The sequence below is a fragment of the Falco biarmicus genome, chromosome 6 (genome assembly GCF_023638135.1).
Source record: "Falco biarmicus isolate bFalBia1 chromosome 6, bFalBia1.pri, whole genome shotgun sequence".
Classification (NCBI taxonomy): domain Eukaryota; kingdom Metazoa; phylum Chordata; class Aves; order Falconiformes; family Falconidae; genus Falco; species Falco biarmicus.
The window spans coordinates 82,313,461-82,330,156 of NC_079293.1; the positions used below are offsets into that span (position 1 = coordinate 82,313,461).

General features: G+C 41.5%; 2 protein-coding genes across 12 annotated transcripts in view; one reads left to right on the plus strand and one right to left on the minus strand.

The window, feature by feature from the left end:
* The window catches only part of TBCE (tubulin folding cofactor E), a 29,436-nt gene extending 28,175 nt beyond the window's left edge, over positions 1-1,261 (plus strand). For 6 of the 7 annotated variants that reach the window (XM_056344694.1, XM_056344692.1, XM_056344697.1 and 3 more), the window contains one exon: positions 1-1,261. In XM_056344694.1, coding sequence (XP_056200669.1) covers positions 1-93 — 93 coding nt within the window. In that variant the 3' untranslated portion in view covers positions 94-1,261. The other variant, XR_008822795.1, reaches the window with a different exon arrangement.
* The window catches only part of B3GALNT2 (beta-1,3-N-acetylgalactosaminyltransferase 2), a 27,917-nt gene continuing 12,266 nt past the window's right edge, over positions 1,046-16,696 (minus strand). For 2 of the 5 annotated variants that reach the window (XM_056344699.1, XM_056344704.1), the window contains exons 4-12: positions 15,534-15,727; positions 14,114-14,209; positions 9,705-9,815; positions 8,962-9,043; positions 8,014-8,197; positions 6,183-6,308; positions 2,315-2,474; positions 1,830-1,886; positions 1,046-1,475 (exon numbers count right to left, since the gene is read on the minus strand). In XM_056344699.1, coding sequence (XP_056200674.1) covers positions 1,341-1,475; positions 1,830-1,886; positions 2,315-2,474; positions 6,183-6,308; positions 8,014-8,197; positions 8,962-9,043; positions 9,705-9,815; positions 14,114-14,209; positions 15,534-15,727 — 1,145 coding nt within the window. In that variant the 3' untranslated portion in view covers positions 1,046-1,340. The remainder of the gene's footprint in view (positions 1,476-1,829; positions 1,887-2,314; positions 2,475-6,182; positions 6,309-8,013; positions 8,198-8,961; positions 9,044-9,704; positions 9,816-14,113; positions 14,210-15,533; positions 15,728-16,696) is intronic. The other 3 variants (XM_056344703.1, XM_056344700.1, XM_056344701.1) reach the window with 3 other exon arrangements.

Genomic DNA, 16,696 nt, shown 5'->3' on the forward strand with positions numbered 1-16,696 from the left:
CTGGAAGGAAAAGAAGTTGAACTAGACAACGACTTAAAGCCTTTGCAGTTTTACTCAATAGAAAACGGAGACTGTGTGCTAGTACGGTGGTAAGGAGGGACTCTTGATGACCCTGAAGGAAAAGCCAACACTGGATCTGCAGAAGAGGTACAGACCGCCTGCAGCCAGTACGGACAGCCGGTGCCTGAACACACGTATGGGAGAACGGGAATTTCATACGTGGCACCAGAGGGCTACACAGTAACACTTTCAGTTCCTACGCTGAATCGTCAGTCTCCATGAAAGAGATTGCTTTGGGCTCAATTCTTACTTGAGAGATATCAAATAGTGCTTAAATGCTTCAATTAAATAAAACTCAAGGTACCCCTTTTGCCAGATTTTTACACTCCCTTCCCGCTGCAGCAGTGAGAACTTTTTTTTTCTGAACTGAGTACATGATTTAGTTGTGATCTCCTTGTTTATATAATAGGACAAAAGCAGTGCTGCACTCAAAGAGGCTACTTGTAGTTTTCACCTTAAAGCAATCAAAAGTAAAAGAGCAGTAACGGTAGCAGTATCTACACCGCCTTAGACTATGTAAGGTCAGAATCCCACAGGCCTTTATTCTACCCTACAGCATTAACCTACCACAGAATAAATACGTTCTTTGCCTACTGCAAGGCATCGCTATTTATTTCACATTCTTTAGGGTGCTGTTCCTCAATCTTCCTTTACTTTCTGTTGCGTACCCTCAGATTCATACCTGATAAGACACTGAGCTATCAGAAATCCCTCCTAATCAGGCCACGTTTGCAGTACTTCGAGATTTGGTATAAGCAAACTTTGCTGTTGTTTTTATCTAAAATGACAATGGAATAAACAAACAAACTAAACGTAAATCCTAACCCCTCGCTGCCCCAGCCCCTGCGCAGATGAGGGCAACCCGTCAGCCAGCTCCGAACCTGCTGCAGCAAGACCCACCAGGTGCCCTGGTGCTGAGCACAGCTCTCCGCTGGATCCTTACACTGAGTTAAATCAGTAGTACTTTAATTTACAAAAGACAGGCTAGTTGGCATTCTTATGTGTATTTATTAATTACAAGTAGGTCTTTGACTTTATATAAAAAGGAATTTTTTTTATCTTAAACATTTTGGTTTTTGTCAGATCAACATCTATACTATAGAAAATGAATAGCATCAGTCCACTTGTAATTATCAAAAGGGATGTGCAAATATTGTTATACTTTAGCTGAAACCCAACATTAAAAGATACCTTGATATTCCTTATTGTTCCAAGAATGAATCCAAATGTACACTCCTCCACGATCGTTATACGCTACCCTGTTTTCCGAGGCGAGTCCATCATCTTTCCTCACATCTACAAGGATCTCCACACAGTTCCTTTAATCGCCAGAGCTCTCTCAGTTCCTGTGGGGAATACTGGGGGGAGGACAGCATGCCACTCTCACAAGTCTTCTCACACAACCAGAGACTATCCTGTTAGAGGGAGAGCCAGTTCAATAGGTTTTCTTGCAAAGAATTTAGTCTTCAACAGGCTTTGCTTCCAAGAATCGGTTTTCCATTGTTTCTAGCAACAAACCTTGCACACCAGCTAGAGGTATGTGTCCCTCTCTGATCTGCCAAACCTATTCAGAGAATAGAGGGGTGGGGTGGGGTGGTTGTGGTTGTGGTTTTTTTTTAAATACATCTTAACAATTTTTTTCTGGATTTGAACCCAATAGCTGTTTCAATTATTTTTTTTTTAAGAAAAAAAACCAAACCTTTTTTATGCTACTTGGAGCAACAGACATGTTCTCTTTCCATAAGGTCAGATAATTTCTTGAGACTTACTTGATACCGCTTGGGTCCTACAGCTGCCATCCAGATGCCCATACTCACATCTTCACCCTGAAACAACACATTAAAATAAAAAATACAGATATTAGCATCAGGAAAGCAGGACTTTGTCAACTAAAAAGTAAATAAATTGTGAACTAAATATCTTGTACCAGCAGTGAAAACTGTAACCCCAAAAACCTATGTCTGGCTATTTTGGAGGTGTTAAATTAATCCTCCCAGCTTTCCTGTGACAATGCACTGTTCTTAAAGAGAGTAGAAAAACCAGGATTACGGCTCCAGAGATTCTCAGTCCAGAACACTTGTGCTTTGACCTAGAACAGACACTAAGTGCAGCAGCCAAAAGCACTGCAAAAAGCCAGCATTAACCGGGAGAACCCAATGCTGATGCTTGAGCAACGCTCTTTCCAGCTCACCCAGTATATAGGCTGCTCCCCAGACCAGTTTAAGATAGAAAAACTGAACCAACGCATTACTACCTGGTACGTCTTTAATCTTTCAGAGTTGCTTGCCAGCCACTGAACGATGTCTTTGGAGATGACGTAGCCGGACCCGCAAGCAAAGGCTGGATATGCAGGACTCGGGTATTCCAGCTCTTGCCATTTCCCAGTTCGATCAACTGCCCAATTTAGTCTGAAACTGAAGACCATGTTAGACATGAGATGTTTTCACGAAGCCCCTGTGTGAACACGGCTAACTGAAGCTGACACTGATAACAAACAGTATTAAGAGGAAGAAGTAGAAGGTGATCCCAGTTGTAGTTCCTGCCCTTATTTCTATAAGGTATGCATCTAATTGAACGCTGAAAGCTTAACGGTTGTTTGGGCCCAGTCTTTGGTAATAAGAGAAAGCTCTCAGAACAGAAAGAAACGCAACACTGACAGTCAGGTCTTCAGCATGTCTGCGCCTGCTGCTGGGCTGTGATCCAGGTAAGCGCAAACATCCTTCCCTGTGTCCTGTAACAAGCACATCTTTGTCCCACCCTCTGGTTAATCAACACGACACAAAGTGGGTGCCTGCAGCAGGCACACAGGTACAGCGATGCTGCACAACCAGTTTTCCTGATAAAACTAGTGGCTGCTTAAAAACCAGGAAGTAAAGCAAAGTGATTTGGTTTTTTTATATACACCTTCTCGAAGCTGTTTTCCAAATGGAACTCGACAAACATCCAAAGTTGTGGCACATCCAACAAAGGCTGCCATCACTGAATTACAAAAAACCTGCCTGGCGGTTGTCTTCTCTGAGGAAGATTGTACTTGCTCCCCGAGGCCTGCAGGAAGCCAGCAACGCTCTGTCTGCCCAGTGCCCCCAGTCTGACCGCCACCCCCGGGCAGCGTGGCACTGCTGGCTTTACCGTGCTGCCGTGCAGCACTGCGCACCCTGCGAACTGCTGTGTCAGGCAGCGAGAAAGGCCCTGCTTTCTCCCGTCGGGAACATGCTGCTACTACACTGCTCTTACCTTACAAGGGCTTCATGCACTCGCAGCTAAGTGGCGTAACTGCCGATGCACCAGCTGCTCCCCCTTTTTGTAAACAGGCTCAAGCGCTGCTGAATTCCGTCAGGAGTGTGTGCAGCTGAAAGCTTTAGTGAGCTACCAAGAATTGTGAGACAGCAGCCGTAGGAGGAATTACAGGTGAGCGGCAGATCTGTTACCGGATGCTACACGTGCATGGCTGAAGCTGACATGTTAAAGCACCAAGCAGATAAAATTCACATACGATACCTGAATTCGCTTTAGATTCGGTATCTTCCACTCCAGCAAGTCACCGCAGGAAGGGTACAACCCCCTCCAGACCGAGAGGCACCTGCTTTGCTAATCGTTTTATACTTCCATAGTCATTTTAACGTTGTTCACTACACCTCACACTTGCCTTACCTGAAAAACGTGACTTACAGAATTTACGCATGAAGATGTCACCCCTGCATGAGGTTCTCCCACAGACATACAGAAAAGATGACATTTTGTCCAACTCTTGTCTCAGCACGACTTGTCACTTCCTTTTGTCAGTAACCTAATAAAATTACTTGATACCTTAACACACCATTTCTACAGCCAGACTCAGCACAACTCATTTTTGCAGACTGCAGAAGAAAGCATTATCGATCCTCCTAAGGTCACTCGATGGCCATTCTGAGGCAAGCCTGGAAATATGTTACTGGAAGAACATCGAGCACGTTACACTGAACAGCATCTCTTACACCCCAGGAAAAGGGGAGGTTCATGGTACAAATGAAACATACCTTCACGGAAGACTTCAAGTATCTGAAGTTTCTTTTTGGCCTAATTAAGGTCAAGAAAAGGTGCCGTTCTGAACTCCCACGGCTTTCCATAGCGTGGTGGGTGTGTCGGCTTCAGTGAACTGTTTGTTTACAGATTCATCTTAGGCCCAGTCGCCCTTGGAAACAGCTTGGTACCTTCTACCCCAGCATAACTTTGGTCATTCGCAGACATGATCTGTCAAAGACACCTCTCTCAAGCCTGAGGGGGACTAGTCTTTTGACTGCAGTTTTAAGAGAACAGAACGGCAGTAATTTAAGTACGTTCTCTCCAAGATGAGCCAAATCTTAAGTAGGATACCTGGACCATTTGGTTTTCCAGCCTGCAGTCCTGAAAGCTCTTAAGATTAGCTAGATAAGCTTTTTAAATGGTCGTTTAAAATCAGTGACATCAGAAAAGGTCTGTTGACTGACAGCATACCTAAGTGCCGCTCAATCCAAAGCATTCCCTTCCCAGTTTCACTGAGATCTCATCCTTCATTTCTACCAGAGTGACCTGGTAATTTCAGAATCCGCAAGAACTCTGGTGAGTTTCTTTAAGAATACAGCAATTAATTAAGTATTAACAAATCATAAGGAACACTTGGCAACAAACAAGAAACTTGTCTGAACTAGAGACAGCTTAATAAGGTCTAAGTGAAGAATGCAAGGTCTGAGTTCTCAGACATGCTCAGAGGAGCAGAAGGAAGGGAGACCATCAGTAAAGTCTCCTCAAGGGCTCAGGAAGTTACGGTCTCCACACAACAGAACCAGCTCTCAGAGAAGCCCCGCCTTCCCCAATGCTCAAGGCTAAATATACAAGACATCACTGAGTTGAAAGGTAGGAGAGCTTGGAAGGATCCCCCAAAAGCACTTAGAAGACGCCTGCACACTCCGTGGTTACCCACAAAGCTGAACACAACCAGAAAACTGGCCAAGGAGCACGCCCATGGTAGGCAGCAACACAGAGCTAGGGACGCCAGGGAGAAGGAGGGCAATCCGGTATCACATCCTCAGCTCTTACAGCCAAGAAGATACTCCAGAAGAGCCTTCCCTACACCAGCTGGATCAGCAGCCCAGGCAGCTTACACATGGTGCTGGTTTTCCTTTTGCAAGTTGGTTTCCATCTTGTCATCAAGTTCCCGACCTTTTACTCTGCTAGAATGAACCTATCTTACCTTCACTATCAGCCTTGCCTTGGGGTAAAGGTAGCCCCAAGAAGATGTAACAGGTATCAGGCAATCAGGGGGTTTTGTACCGGCTGGGGAACACAAGCCCACCACTCCGATCTTTGAGATCATCGTAAGACAGCCAGCTATTCCACACGACTCCACACACTTTATGAATAAGCAACAGTCAGTACCAGATCCGCAAAGACACCTTTAGCAGCAAAGGCCAGCATTTCTTCAGTACGGCCACAGGAAGACACATCACGTCGTTGTGCTGTATTGAACGTTATTTTGGATGTTACACCAGTGTAGCAATGCATTCCATGGATGGAAGGGAAGAAACGGGCTATTTTGATCCTCCTAGTTATTCCCAAGCATAATACAGGCTGGGGAACTTCACTGAAGAATTCATGAATTGGATCTGCCATTTCAGACAGCAGCAAAATGGGTAGCAATACCTGCCACTCAGACTTCAAAATAAAGTGCAGCCTATAAAGATAATTTTCTTTCTCCTGTTTACCCCATTTCCTCAAGCCCACCAGAAAAATCACAGTGGCTTCAGAAAAAGCAACATTTGCACTTCTAGTATGTGCTTGCCTTCTAACTTTACTGTAGAGATGGAATACTTTTATTAACTTGAGTATCACGACAAAGACATATGCAACACTTTTTAAAACTAGGTATTTGGCAAGTTCAACTCCTTGTAAAGGGATGCTCTGGAAAGCTATTGTAGAGGACTGATCTCTGTATTCAGAGATGCAAAGTTTTACCACACAAAAGTCCTGCTTTTTATAACTAGTTTCCATAGGTAGAAAAGGGGAACCCACATGAAAACAGACTTAAAGCAGTAAACCATTCACTAAAGATATGGTATCTCTTAAAGACACGTTGAAAAAACAAACAAAACAAGAAACTCACTCACTTTCCCCACCAAATGTTTGGCCTGTCCAATTTTTTCTGCATTATCCTGTTAAAAACAGCCTCCAGATCAATGTAACAGTCATCATCTGTCTTCAGCAACAAATCAAAACTCGTTGATTCAATTGTCCTGTAGCCAAAAAAAAAAGAAAAAGCGATGAGATGCCGAGCTGCAGCCCACAAACTACAGTTACACAACAGAACATTCTGCAAGGGTTTTCTAGGAAGCAGAGGGGAAGGAAGAGGGAAGGAACGACCTTCCTACCCTTGACTTTTACATGTTTGCCCTACTGCCCGAGGCTGACTGTCCTACAGAAAGGAGAGGCAGGTGCATCCTATGATGATCTTACAACACAGATTTGTGTATGAGCTGAAGAAAAGTTTTTTTCTCTAGGACAGATGGAGGATTTGCTAATGAATCCATCTTAAAACACTACTGACCTCAGAAGGGTCTGAATCCCTGCTGACGATGGCAGCACAGCTGTTCAAAGCCAGTGGCTGCACATCAGTAGCCTAACGCTTCAGCGTGAGACAGGCAGTTCGAGGGCAGTACAACTGTAGCAGGCTGTACGAAACATCTGCGGAAACAACTTGGTACTTGATCTTCCTCAGTAAAGCACACTTCAAATACGAAAAAAAGCAATCTTTAACTGTCTGCGATAGCTGAATAGCTGTCACTTGTAAAACAACCAAAGAAGCTTAAGATTCTCGGGATTATTCCTGGGTTGATTAACCAACATTGTTTTTAAGGGTAATTTCTCTTCACAAGAAAGGCATTTTTCTTAAGCTTTTCATTACTAAATCTTGAAAAATTTGCTAACCTGTAAGAAATGATCAAAAAACCCTAAGTTTTGACATTTACATTCCCTTTTTTTTTTACATTCATAACCATGAGATTTGTTAAGTGAGTACATAAGCTTGCAAGCACCTAAAACTGTCAGCTGTATTTCTCACCCCACGGCAACATCAATTAATTGAAACAGCTGTCTCAGAGTAATGGAAAGAATTGCAAGTTAGAGGCAGTAACTTACTAGATTCACCACAGGCAATGTATTAACTATGAAAATTCTTCCCCTCAACCCTTCTTCCCCCTGTACAGCAGCTTCCTGTCCTTCCCCTCTACTCAGCACCGGCGAGGCCACACCTGGAGTACAGTGTGCGGTCTCGGGCTCCTCAGAGAGGAGAGAGAAACACGGACCTACTGGATGGAGAGTTTAGAAAAGGGCCACCAAGATGATTAAGGGACTGGAGCATCTCTCCTGTGAGGAAAGGCTGAGAGCACTGGGATTGTTGAGCCTGGAAAACGAAAAGGCTCAAGGGGAGCTCATCAGTATATAAAAATATATAAAGATCTGAAGGGAGGGCGTAAAGAGACAGAGCCAGGCTCTTTTCAGTGGTGCCCAATGACAGGACAAGAGTCACTGGCCACAAACTGAAACAGTAAAATACGAGCTGGTCACAAGCCATCCTTATAAAAACCTAGGTTTTGGTCAGAAACAAATTAAAAGAAATTAAAAGGAGACTGAAAATTTGCACACCTGGACTCTTAGAACACAAGCCTGTCTTCCCAGTTCACGCTTATTTCAGCCACCAAGGGTCAGCATTCAAAAAACATAGATTCTATTATTTTAGTTACTACATGCCCCCAAAATTGTGAAAAAGAAATACAACTTCATAAAGTAAATCACATAACGTATGTATTCTGTGGAACCTTTCAGATAATGTAATAGGCTGGATCATCTTGCACTACCAACAGCAACATTCCTAAGAGAATAGAATCTTATTCTCTTAGGACAAGATAAGAGATTAAGATAAGAGAATCCTGTTCAACTCACCATCGGTAGAAGTTCAGCAGTTTGGCTGGAACATTTCTGTAAGTGTCAATAACATCTACAAAAACAATATCATCATAGGTACTGCTTTCTTCCTTCAATAAAGCATCTTCTTTTTCAAGATTTTTTACGTGACTTGTAAACCTTCCTGGGCGAGTATGGAGGCTTTTTAAAAGAGCATCACCTTCTGAAAGAAACAGCACCCATCATTAAACAAAGATGCATACCTACACACATTTCTCTTGGATCGTATACAAACTGTCAAAAACCAATCTGAAGAAGTGTTCAGTTCTGGGGTTAGGAAAATCCTACAATAATGCTCTGAAAGTCACTGGTTTACGTTGGCTAGGGTTGACTGATAAGAATATATCAATTCTAGTGCTATGTGGCCAGAGCCTTAGACACTGGGAAAGGTCTCCTGTACAGTCTCTGACCATTCTGCTGAAAAAGGTGTAAAACAGCAACAAGAGGGGTAGAAAAGCAGGCTATGTTAGGTAGTCACCGTTTGTCAGTAGTTAATGTTAAACATCATGACACGGTACTGCTAACAGTAGCAGGACTGGAAAAATGTGAAAATTATCAGGGAATTATTTCACTGCACAACATTTTTTAACTTGGGTTTGGGTAACAAAAAACAAGGACAGAGAAGAGAGTCTAGGTAAAAATGGTATTTCTGTTAATAAAAAGGCAAAGGCATGCAAGTCAACTGAAGTGGCTGACCAAGGGCAAGCGAAGAAACCACATCAGGATATTAGGCATTAAAAAACAAACAAACAAACAAACAAAAACACAGAAAAACAAAAAAACAGAAAGACATTAACTGTTTCTACTAAAAGAAAATTTAAGGTGATCAGATTCATAGAGATAGCACAAATTTTACCTCAGAAATGTAGTTTAAAGTTCCTGGTTTATCGTTAACATCAAATGTGACGCTACATTTTGCAGACTTACCTTGAATGGTGTAGATAAAACCACCTGCTATTCCCTCCACACCTTCTGTGAGTTCATGTGGCAGTAACCCTTCCCCTGCCTGCTAGAGACAGATTAATGGAAAGAAATAAATTAGTTCATCTCTCATCACTGATGTGTTTTTCCCTATGATTTTAAGGTGTGAGGTTTTCTGGAACTGAGAATTAAAACAAAACTCTTCTGGTTTAGGTACCTGCACAATGAAAGAGTATGATTTTTAACTGTAAAGTTTTGTGGCATTTTTTGAAGTTTGACCTAAAACTAGCAGTACCACTGAAACTTTTAGAAAACGCGTTTTGAAGTAGAGAGTGAAGTGTAAAGTTATTAATTACAACAGGCACAGCACATTTAAGCAAGCAATGTTTTGACAGGACGACAGACACACTGCTAAAAAGCAAAAAACAGCCTTATTCCCATCAACTGGGATTTTAGCATAGGATTTTTGACCCACATTTTGCCATCTCTGATATACTGATAACGCTTCACACCTGACCAAGGCAGTAAGTGAACTTTACTCCCTTCAAAAGAAAAGAAAATGCCGCTTACTAGCATAATTTTTTTTGCATGCCCTTGTCCTTTTCCCTGGTAAAACAAACTTCCCTGCTGAGACAACAGGAGAAGCCAAACTGAATCAACAATTTACAGAGAAACACAGGAAAGCAAAATGCTAAATACCCAAGACTTTAAGGAAAAACAGAACCACGGTGGAAGGTGAGGTGACTCACTGTAATGACTCTGAAAACACCTCCTCCATCATTCACCATCACTTTATGAAGATTTCTTGAAACAAGGCCCTGAAGATCCTGGCTTTCCCACACAATGGTACCTTCAAAACTCTGGTAGGAGAGCAAAACACTGTTATGCAGGTATTCGAAGACTTCAAAGGATGAAAATCAAACAGTTTGGGGTTTTTTTATTTTAAAATAGTCAACTTCGTGCAGCACATAGCTTGAACGCACAACACTGATGTTTTGCTTACACTTCAACAGAAGTAAATTACACATAAAAGAAATACATCTGTGAAACTCAGTAACACGTAATCATGCTTTTAAGACTAATCATGAATTTCTATATTAGGAACATTAAAATTTTAACAGAATTCTAGCGGAAAAGGTTTTTGCTTTCTAACATCATTAAGATGGCATTTAAAGGTAACCTGAAGTGAACTTTAAAAAATCAACTATAAAATCCTGCCTTACAAAGAGAATACATTAAAACAGATTTGAAAATAAGCGCTGCTTTTTAGCTGTCTGCCAAAACCAGAGATCAGAGACTCAGTCCTGACATCAGCAAAACTTAAAGGAAAACACAGCCACCTTTATCCTGGCAATGCTGTCACAAGCTACAGTAGGAGTGTCACAGAGCTCTGACCTCACATCTTGGCTAGTAGTGAAAGGAAGAGAAACACAAGTGAGTATCTTTAAAATTTGCTGGGTTTAACTCTCACTTTAAGTTATGTCACTCCATGGGTTTAGATACGTGTGTGTGTGTGTGTTTGTGTGTATGTCTGCGTAAAAATTCTTGCATCTAAAAGCATTTCATCTCCACTTGAAACTAACCCGCCCAACAGTCCAACTCTTACCCATTTTAATGTGAAGACTTTCCTGAAGACCCCCTAAGAACATGCAAAGGGACACGTGGTATGTTGAACAGTAAGAGTACTGGTACTGCTAATTCTTTTAAAGCAATTTCACCCTTATGACAAGGTAGTATAGAGTAGCTGTAGGGTCATTATACTCCTGACTGCTAGATAAGCGCATTCTATTGTGTTTCTCCCCATTTCATAGGAAAAATACTGGTAGCTAGTGGAACTTGGAACACGGAAACAACTTGTTTCATGTATTGTGGATGCACCTCTGTGGCTGTAGAAAGTGTTTACTCGTACTAACTTCTCAGCTCTTCTCCATTTTAGCCTCCTTGTACTCCAGAAACTCTCCAGTTACAGACACGCCACTGAGTTCAGCTCAGTTCTTTGCTTTCCTCTAGAAGTAGGTCTTAACATCTGCAGCAGTCGCGGTATTTAATGACAGCTGCATATTTCAGAAGCCTCTCATCTATTATTTATAAAGCCAACTTTATAATCTAGTACTGGAACTAGTCAGTGTTTAGTCAAGCCTGACTTACACACTCAATACCTCCCCCTTGTTTAACTACCTGTCAGTTATCAGAACAAACGGACCGCTACTAAGACCTTTTTTAGCGGCAGGACCCCTGAACACCCTGCACAGTAAAAACCACATGCTCAATTTCTCTATTTGCAGTGGCTATCGTCTCCCATTCCAATGTTTTTTGCTGTAGGGACCGGGCTCTAATCCCACTTCTGTGCCTTGTTTACAGACGGAACCTTTGGTAAGTTGTTTATGAGCCTGAGAGTCCTCTCCCTCCTCAGCAACCAGAAACATTAAAATTCTCACCACTGACTATTACCAATACTGACTTTAAACATGTACCAAGAGTCTTAATCTGCTATTACCAGGGAACCTCAGTGCAAGGTGTCCTACGGCTGCAAACCGTCGTTATTTTCCAGGTTGAGAGACTTGTAAGCAAATTTTCTAATGACTTTAGCCTTTAGCTAGTCTTACTCTGAGCCGCTTAATGAAAGCTGGGGCCTGAAAATGCTTAAAGCGAAAACATTAGTGGCACACCTGAGACTACATCATCTGTTTTTCCCCATTTAAATTCCAGCCTTGTTGCTGCCAGAGCGCAGTGGCATTTACAGTGAATACCGAACAGGTGTACTGACATAATGCAGCCCTGCCAAACCCCTTTCCCAACGTCAAACAGTGCTGTGCTTTTTGTTTCTAAAGCTACTCCCCATTAGTAATACAGAGCATGCGTAGTCGAGAGTCCCATTTCCATGCAAGCAGCCCGTGGCTTTTTGACAAAATAAGTGCATTGCTAAGACCTGGCTTAAGAGCCCCTGTGTGAGTTTTAGTTATCTGCTAGTGGTTCTGTTCTTCTGTGCTTTCAGTCGTTCCACAGCTGAATGATCGATTCTGTCTTTCACAATCTGGCCTGCCAGATGCTTATTCTAATGCTGCAGTTCCCCTCCTTTCCCCAAGACAAGCAGAAAGAGCAGCACTTCAGCCGGAAGATGAATGAAGCTCTTCAGCAGCCTGTACAATCCATTACTTCTTGAAGGTAGAAAAGCAGAGAATAGATATTGTCTCAGAAACCACCTTGTGACAATTAAACCGCTCACTACATGTACTGCTCTCAAACAGACAGGAACACGTGGGCATTCTGTCCCCTCTGAATCATCTTCTATGGTTCAGCACCCCAAGCATCACCGGAGACTACACGCTGTGCATAAGCCCTATTAATCTACATTAGAAATGTCATGTTATCCTGTAAGCATTCAGCTTATGACACGTATCAGATTAAGGAAGCCCACACAAAGAAATATATGAATACTAATATCCCCTTTCTAAATGAAATACTTCCCATCTGCCTCTCAGGAAAAATGCAATCATTTCTAGCAAAATTACAACTGCCTAGCATTTTAGAATCTCAGAACAAAGTCTTAAAGGGAAAAGGCTTACATGTTACACTACCAAATTACTGGGTAACCAATACTTTCTAAAAACCTGAAAACCCCTCAATCATTTTGACATCAAATTGGATTGTCAAAACATAAGCACAAAATACTGCAAGAGGTCTGCTGACTTGAAATGTCTCCTGCCAGCATAACTTGAACAGTATTCAGCAAAAACTGTTTAAGATGATAAACCAATTAATCAGTTGCCAATTCCCTTAAAAAGAGCAGGTTTCAAAACGCATCCATTCTTATAGAGCCAGGGGATTAAATCAGTGATTAAACTGCCCCCAAATCTCCTCTCTTCTAGACTTCTCTTGCTCCAGTTTTTCATAAAACACTTAATTTCTTGCATAACAAAGCAACCCAGACCCAAAGACAACTTACAGATATAGGAGCAAGAGTCCAGTCATATAGGCGAATACTTAAATGAAGCGAAACAGCCTAAAATGGCAGCTGAAATGTACCTGGGAGAGCTGGCTGAACTAGAATTCTCATTCTAAGTCAACTTCTATTCACTACACCTTCACTGTAACAATATACATTTTTTTCCTACCTATATTCTGTTCTGTGTTTAATCACCTTCCTTCCTAAGCAGCCACAAGTAGGTTCTATATCCCTATACAAAAACACTACTCTTGGACTGCATCCCCAATCCCAAAGAAGATTCAAACCAAACCAACAAACAAACAAAAACAGAAAAAAGAAAATAAGACAACTTTAGACTCCACCTTGTTAGCTTAGACAATGGCATCTCAGGACACACAAGAATGCTAACACTCCTAACTGTCCAAAAAGCAGTCTTCTCCCAAATTTCTGAGGAGTGTCCATTACAAGAAAAAAAAAAAAAAAAAAAAAAAAAAAAAAGGGTGGGGGGAAGGGGGGCAAAAAACCACTCCTGCCTTAGGATGTTGACACATTTTAAAAACCCAAATGTCAGTCTTCTGTGCATGATGTATTCCATCCAGCATATTGCAGATGGGCCCTACTAAAGATCTTCCTGAAGTTCTAATTCTTGTTTCCTTGCATGGTTCAATGAACAAACGATTCCTCACTAGTGTGGCCAGAAAAAGAATAACCAAAATTTCAGCAGCCCTCAGTAAGACCTTCTCAATTGCAACTATTCAGCTAATACCACCATTGCAAACGTAACACACAGTATCTTGCCGTTATGTCCAAGACATCAGAAGCAGAAAGCTCTTTTCCAGCTGCTCCCCAGCAATTGGTGCCATCCTCCCATCCCTATCTTGTGTACTAATGTCTGAAAAAGCAGGAGGGAGAAAGAAGCGTCCCATTCTCCGGTAAACTCCCACAGCATGGAACCAGGTATAATTTTCAGTCAGAAACTAAAAAGGTTTCTGAAATTGCTACTATTTGTCATGTAATTTTTTCATCAATGTGTCTTTTTCAGGCTTTGGCTTTATAACTACTGGTGATAATGAGACGACGAAAAAGAAATTCTGGATTTCAGCATATCCCCTCAACTAACATTCTAGAGGTATTCGCTTGCCCTTTCCTGCCTCAAGCGAAAGGCAGTTTTATCAGTCAGTCTCTCCAGCTGACTTGAAGAACTGCAGGCAGCTCCAACCCTGCACATACCTCTGGCAAAATGAACTGCTCTACTGGCTTGTACCACAGTCTGTTCACTTGCACCCCACAGCTTGGCGGACTAAAGCGAGCACTGAAGAGAGCTTCCTGTAAACAACAGAAAAAGGGAAAAACGTAGAAAACACATTAAAAGTGCTGTGAGATTACGCAAGTCTTGATCATCTCAGTGAGTTACAATGGGAAGAGGCTTCTTGATTGTATTCAACTTAAAAAGTTTTATTCTCACAACAGTCTTAGACACCACAGAATCAAGTGTTGGACTGATACGGTGGAAGCAAGCAACAATGGAATGAGAGTGCAAGTTCAGCTAGAATCCAGCCAGCAGAGCACACCGTCTGGAAGACTCAGGCTCCTCCCCCAGTTTACAGACTTTCTATTTTCTGTTTCAATAGCTGCCTACTACTAATTGCAGAGGATGCTGACCCCTAAAACTCAATTGCTACTCTACTACACAGGCCATCAAATGGCTCTTAGATGATAACAAATGACATAAAGATGCTGCATGGCCAGATTCCCAGTCTTGGAGAAAACACTCTCCAAGCTCTCTTATGATACTAGTTTTTCTCCTTCTTTGGAAGTAAAAAACTGATGCGGATCATGTTATTGGCTCTCAATGTTTAGAATCCTACCGTGTAGCAAACGTAAACCTGATTACAGTATACTTTTTTTTTTTTTTTTTTGCTATTATAAACTCAGCTCCTTGGAATTTCATCATAAAAGCCATACTCCAGTACATTTGCTGTAGTTAATTTCAATTATTACCTTAAATTTATCAAGTTATTGGTAGGGATAAATGCAATATACCAAATGCAACAATCACGCGCAATGATTTTTGCCTCCAGGTTAGCACTAAGCTATTCTATTAAACCCATAACAGCTTGGGAGTGGGGAGAATTATCACTGAGGTTTTATTATTACCTGTAAATAATACCAGTTTCTAGAAATCTCAGAATGTTTTGCCAGAAGACAGACAAGAAAAAGTTACTGCATCTCTCTGCTTGAAGGTCCCCAATGTGTCTTTCTAAACGTGTTTTAAATATATTCAACAGTTTATGTTTTACTCCTTAATACCTATCAATACTTTAGAAACTCAAAACGCAATCAAAATTATGTCTTGGAATTAGATATAAGTGCTCTTTCAAAACAGCATTTATATTAACTCATAGCACTTTGTGAATTTCATCTTTTCCTCATCCGGGTTATATATATATGTGTGTGTGTCTGTGTGTGTATTTCTCTCTGTGAAATACAAATTTACAATTCAACAGAGCAAAAATAGAATTCATATGCTTGTCAGTTAAGTACTTTTCTACATCATCAACACAGCATGTTGCTTTCTGTAAGAATGTAATCCACAATAAAGAGACAACGTGATTTAGTCCACTTTCAAAAGATAATTACAATACTCTACCTCATGTTCTGCCTGGTACAATTTTACAGTGATGTTCCTCTGGAATCCCACCCCATCAGCCTCATAAAATACCCCAAGACTGGTAATGACAATGGGGTAAAGTACACGGAAGTTCACACTGACAATTCTGTCTTCAGAGAGCACAGAAGGTACGTCCTCAGGGAGACTGAACGCTTCAATTTCCTGATTCAAAACTGTATGGAAAAGAAAGGACAGAGGTAATGTGAGAAGACTTCATAGTTCTGGAACTGGACACACGCAAAGCACACTGGATACACACAAAGCATTCTGATTAATTAGCACAGCTCACAAGTGCACAAGGACAATCAAACACTGGAGGAGAAGAAAATACAACTGGCTGCAGACTGCAGCAAGGAGAAACTCAGTGATGCAGTAACCTACAGGCTACCAGCAATTGCAAGTCAATGCCTATGTATCCACAGGGAAAAGATTAAAAACACAATAAATTCACAGAGTGAAGACAAAAATGCTATTTGACTGCATGAATATCTGTATATTAGCATGTATATATTCATGTATCAAAATGGCATACAGCTCCAATGAATTCAGCTGCCTGCTTTTTGGCATTATCACCTCCCTAAGCCCCGAGGTACCATTTATTCTTGGGAGATTGGTTAAGCAGTGGATGCTGCCATTAAAAGAGAAAGTAACAGAAGTTTCATTTTATAGTAAATCATGCCTTAAGTGCCAAGCAGTCCTTAGTTAACTAGCAATTAAAGAACAAAAGTCAAATAGAAACTAAAAAGTGACAGGAAGACTATAATTTTACTTAGGAATTTTTGGATGGCAGCATTTCATTTTTTCCCCATGGTACATTTCTTGGTCTCTCTCTAGAGTGCAATCTGAAAAACCTGTCAGCCAGACTTGCTTAGAATTCACTTTGTCACCACAGAAGTCCATCTGACATGCGAGACTGGCACCTTGCAACTTTCTTCACACATGACACTTGGCCGGGTCATTCCAGCTCTCTCCAACTTCATTTTACACAGAAATAGAGTAAAATTTTATGTTATATGGGAGAGACTGTCCCCCGATGCATGGAAAATGCAAATCCATCAGAAGTCAATGGCCTCCCCTTCACACCCCAAAGATCTCTCCCTTTCACACCTGCACATGGTCCTTACAGGAAGATTATGCAACTG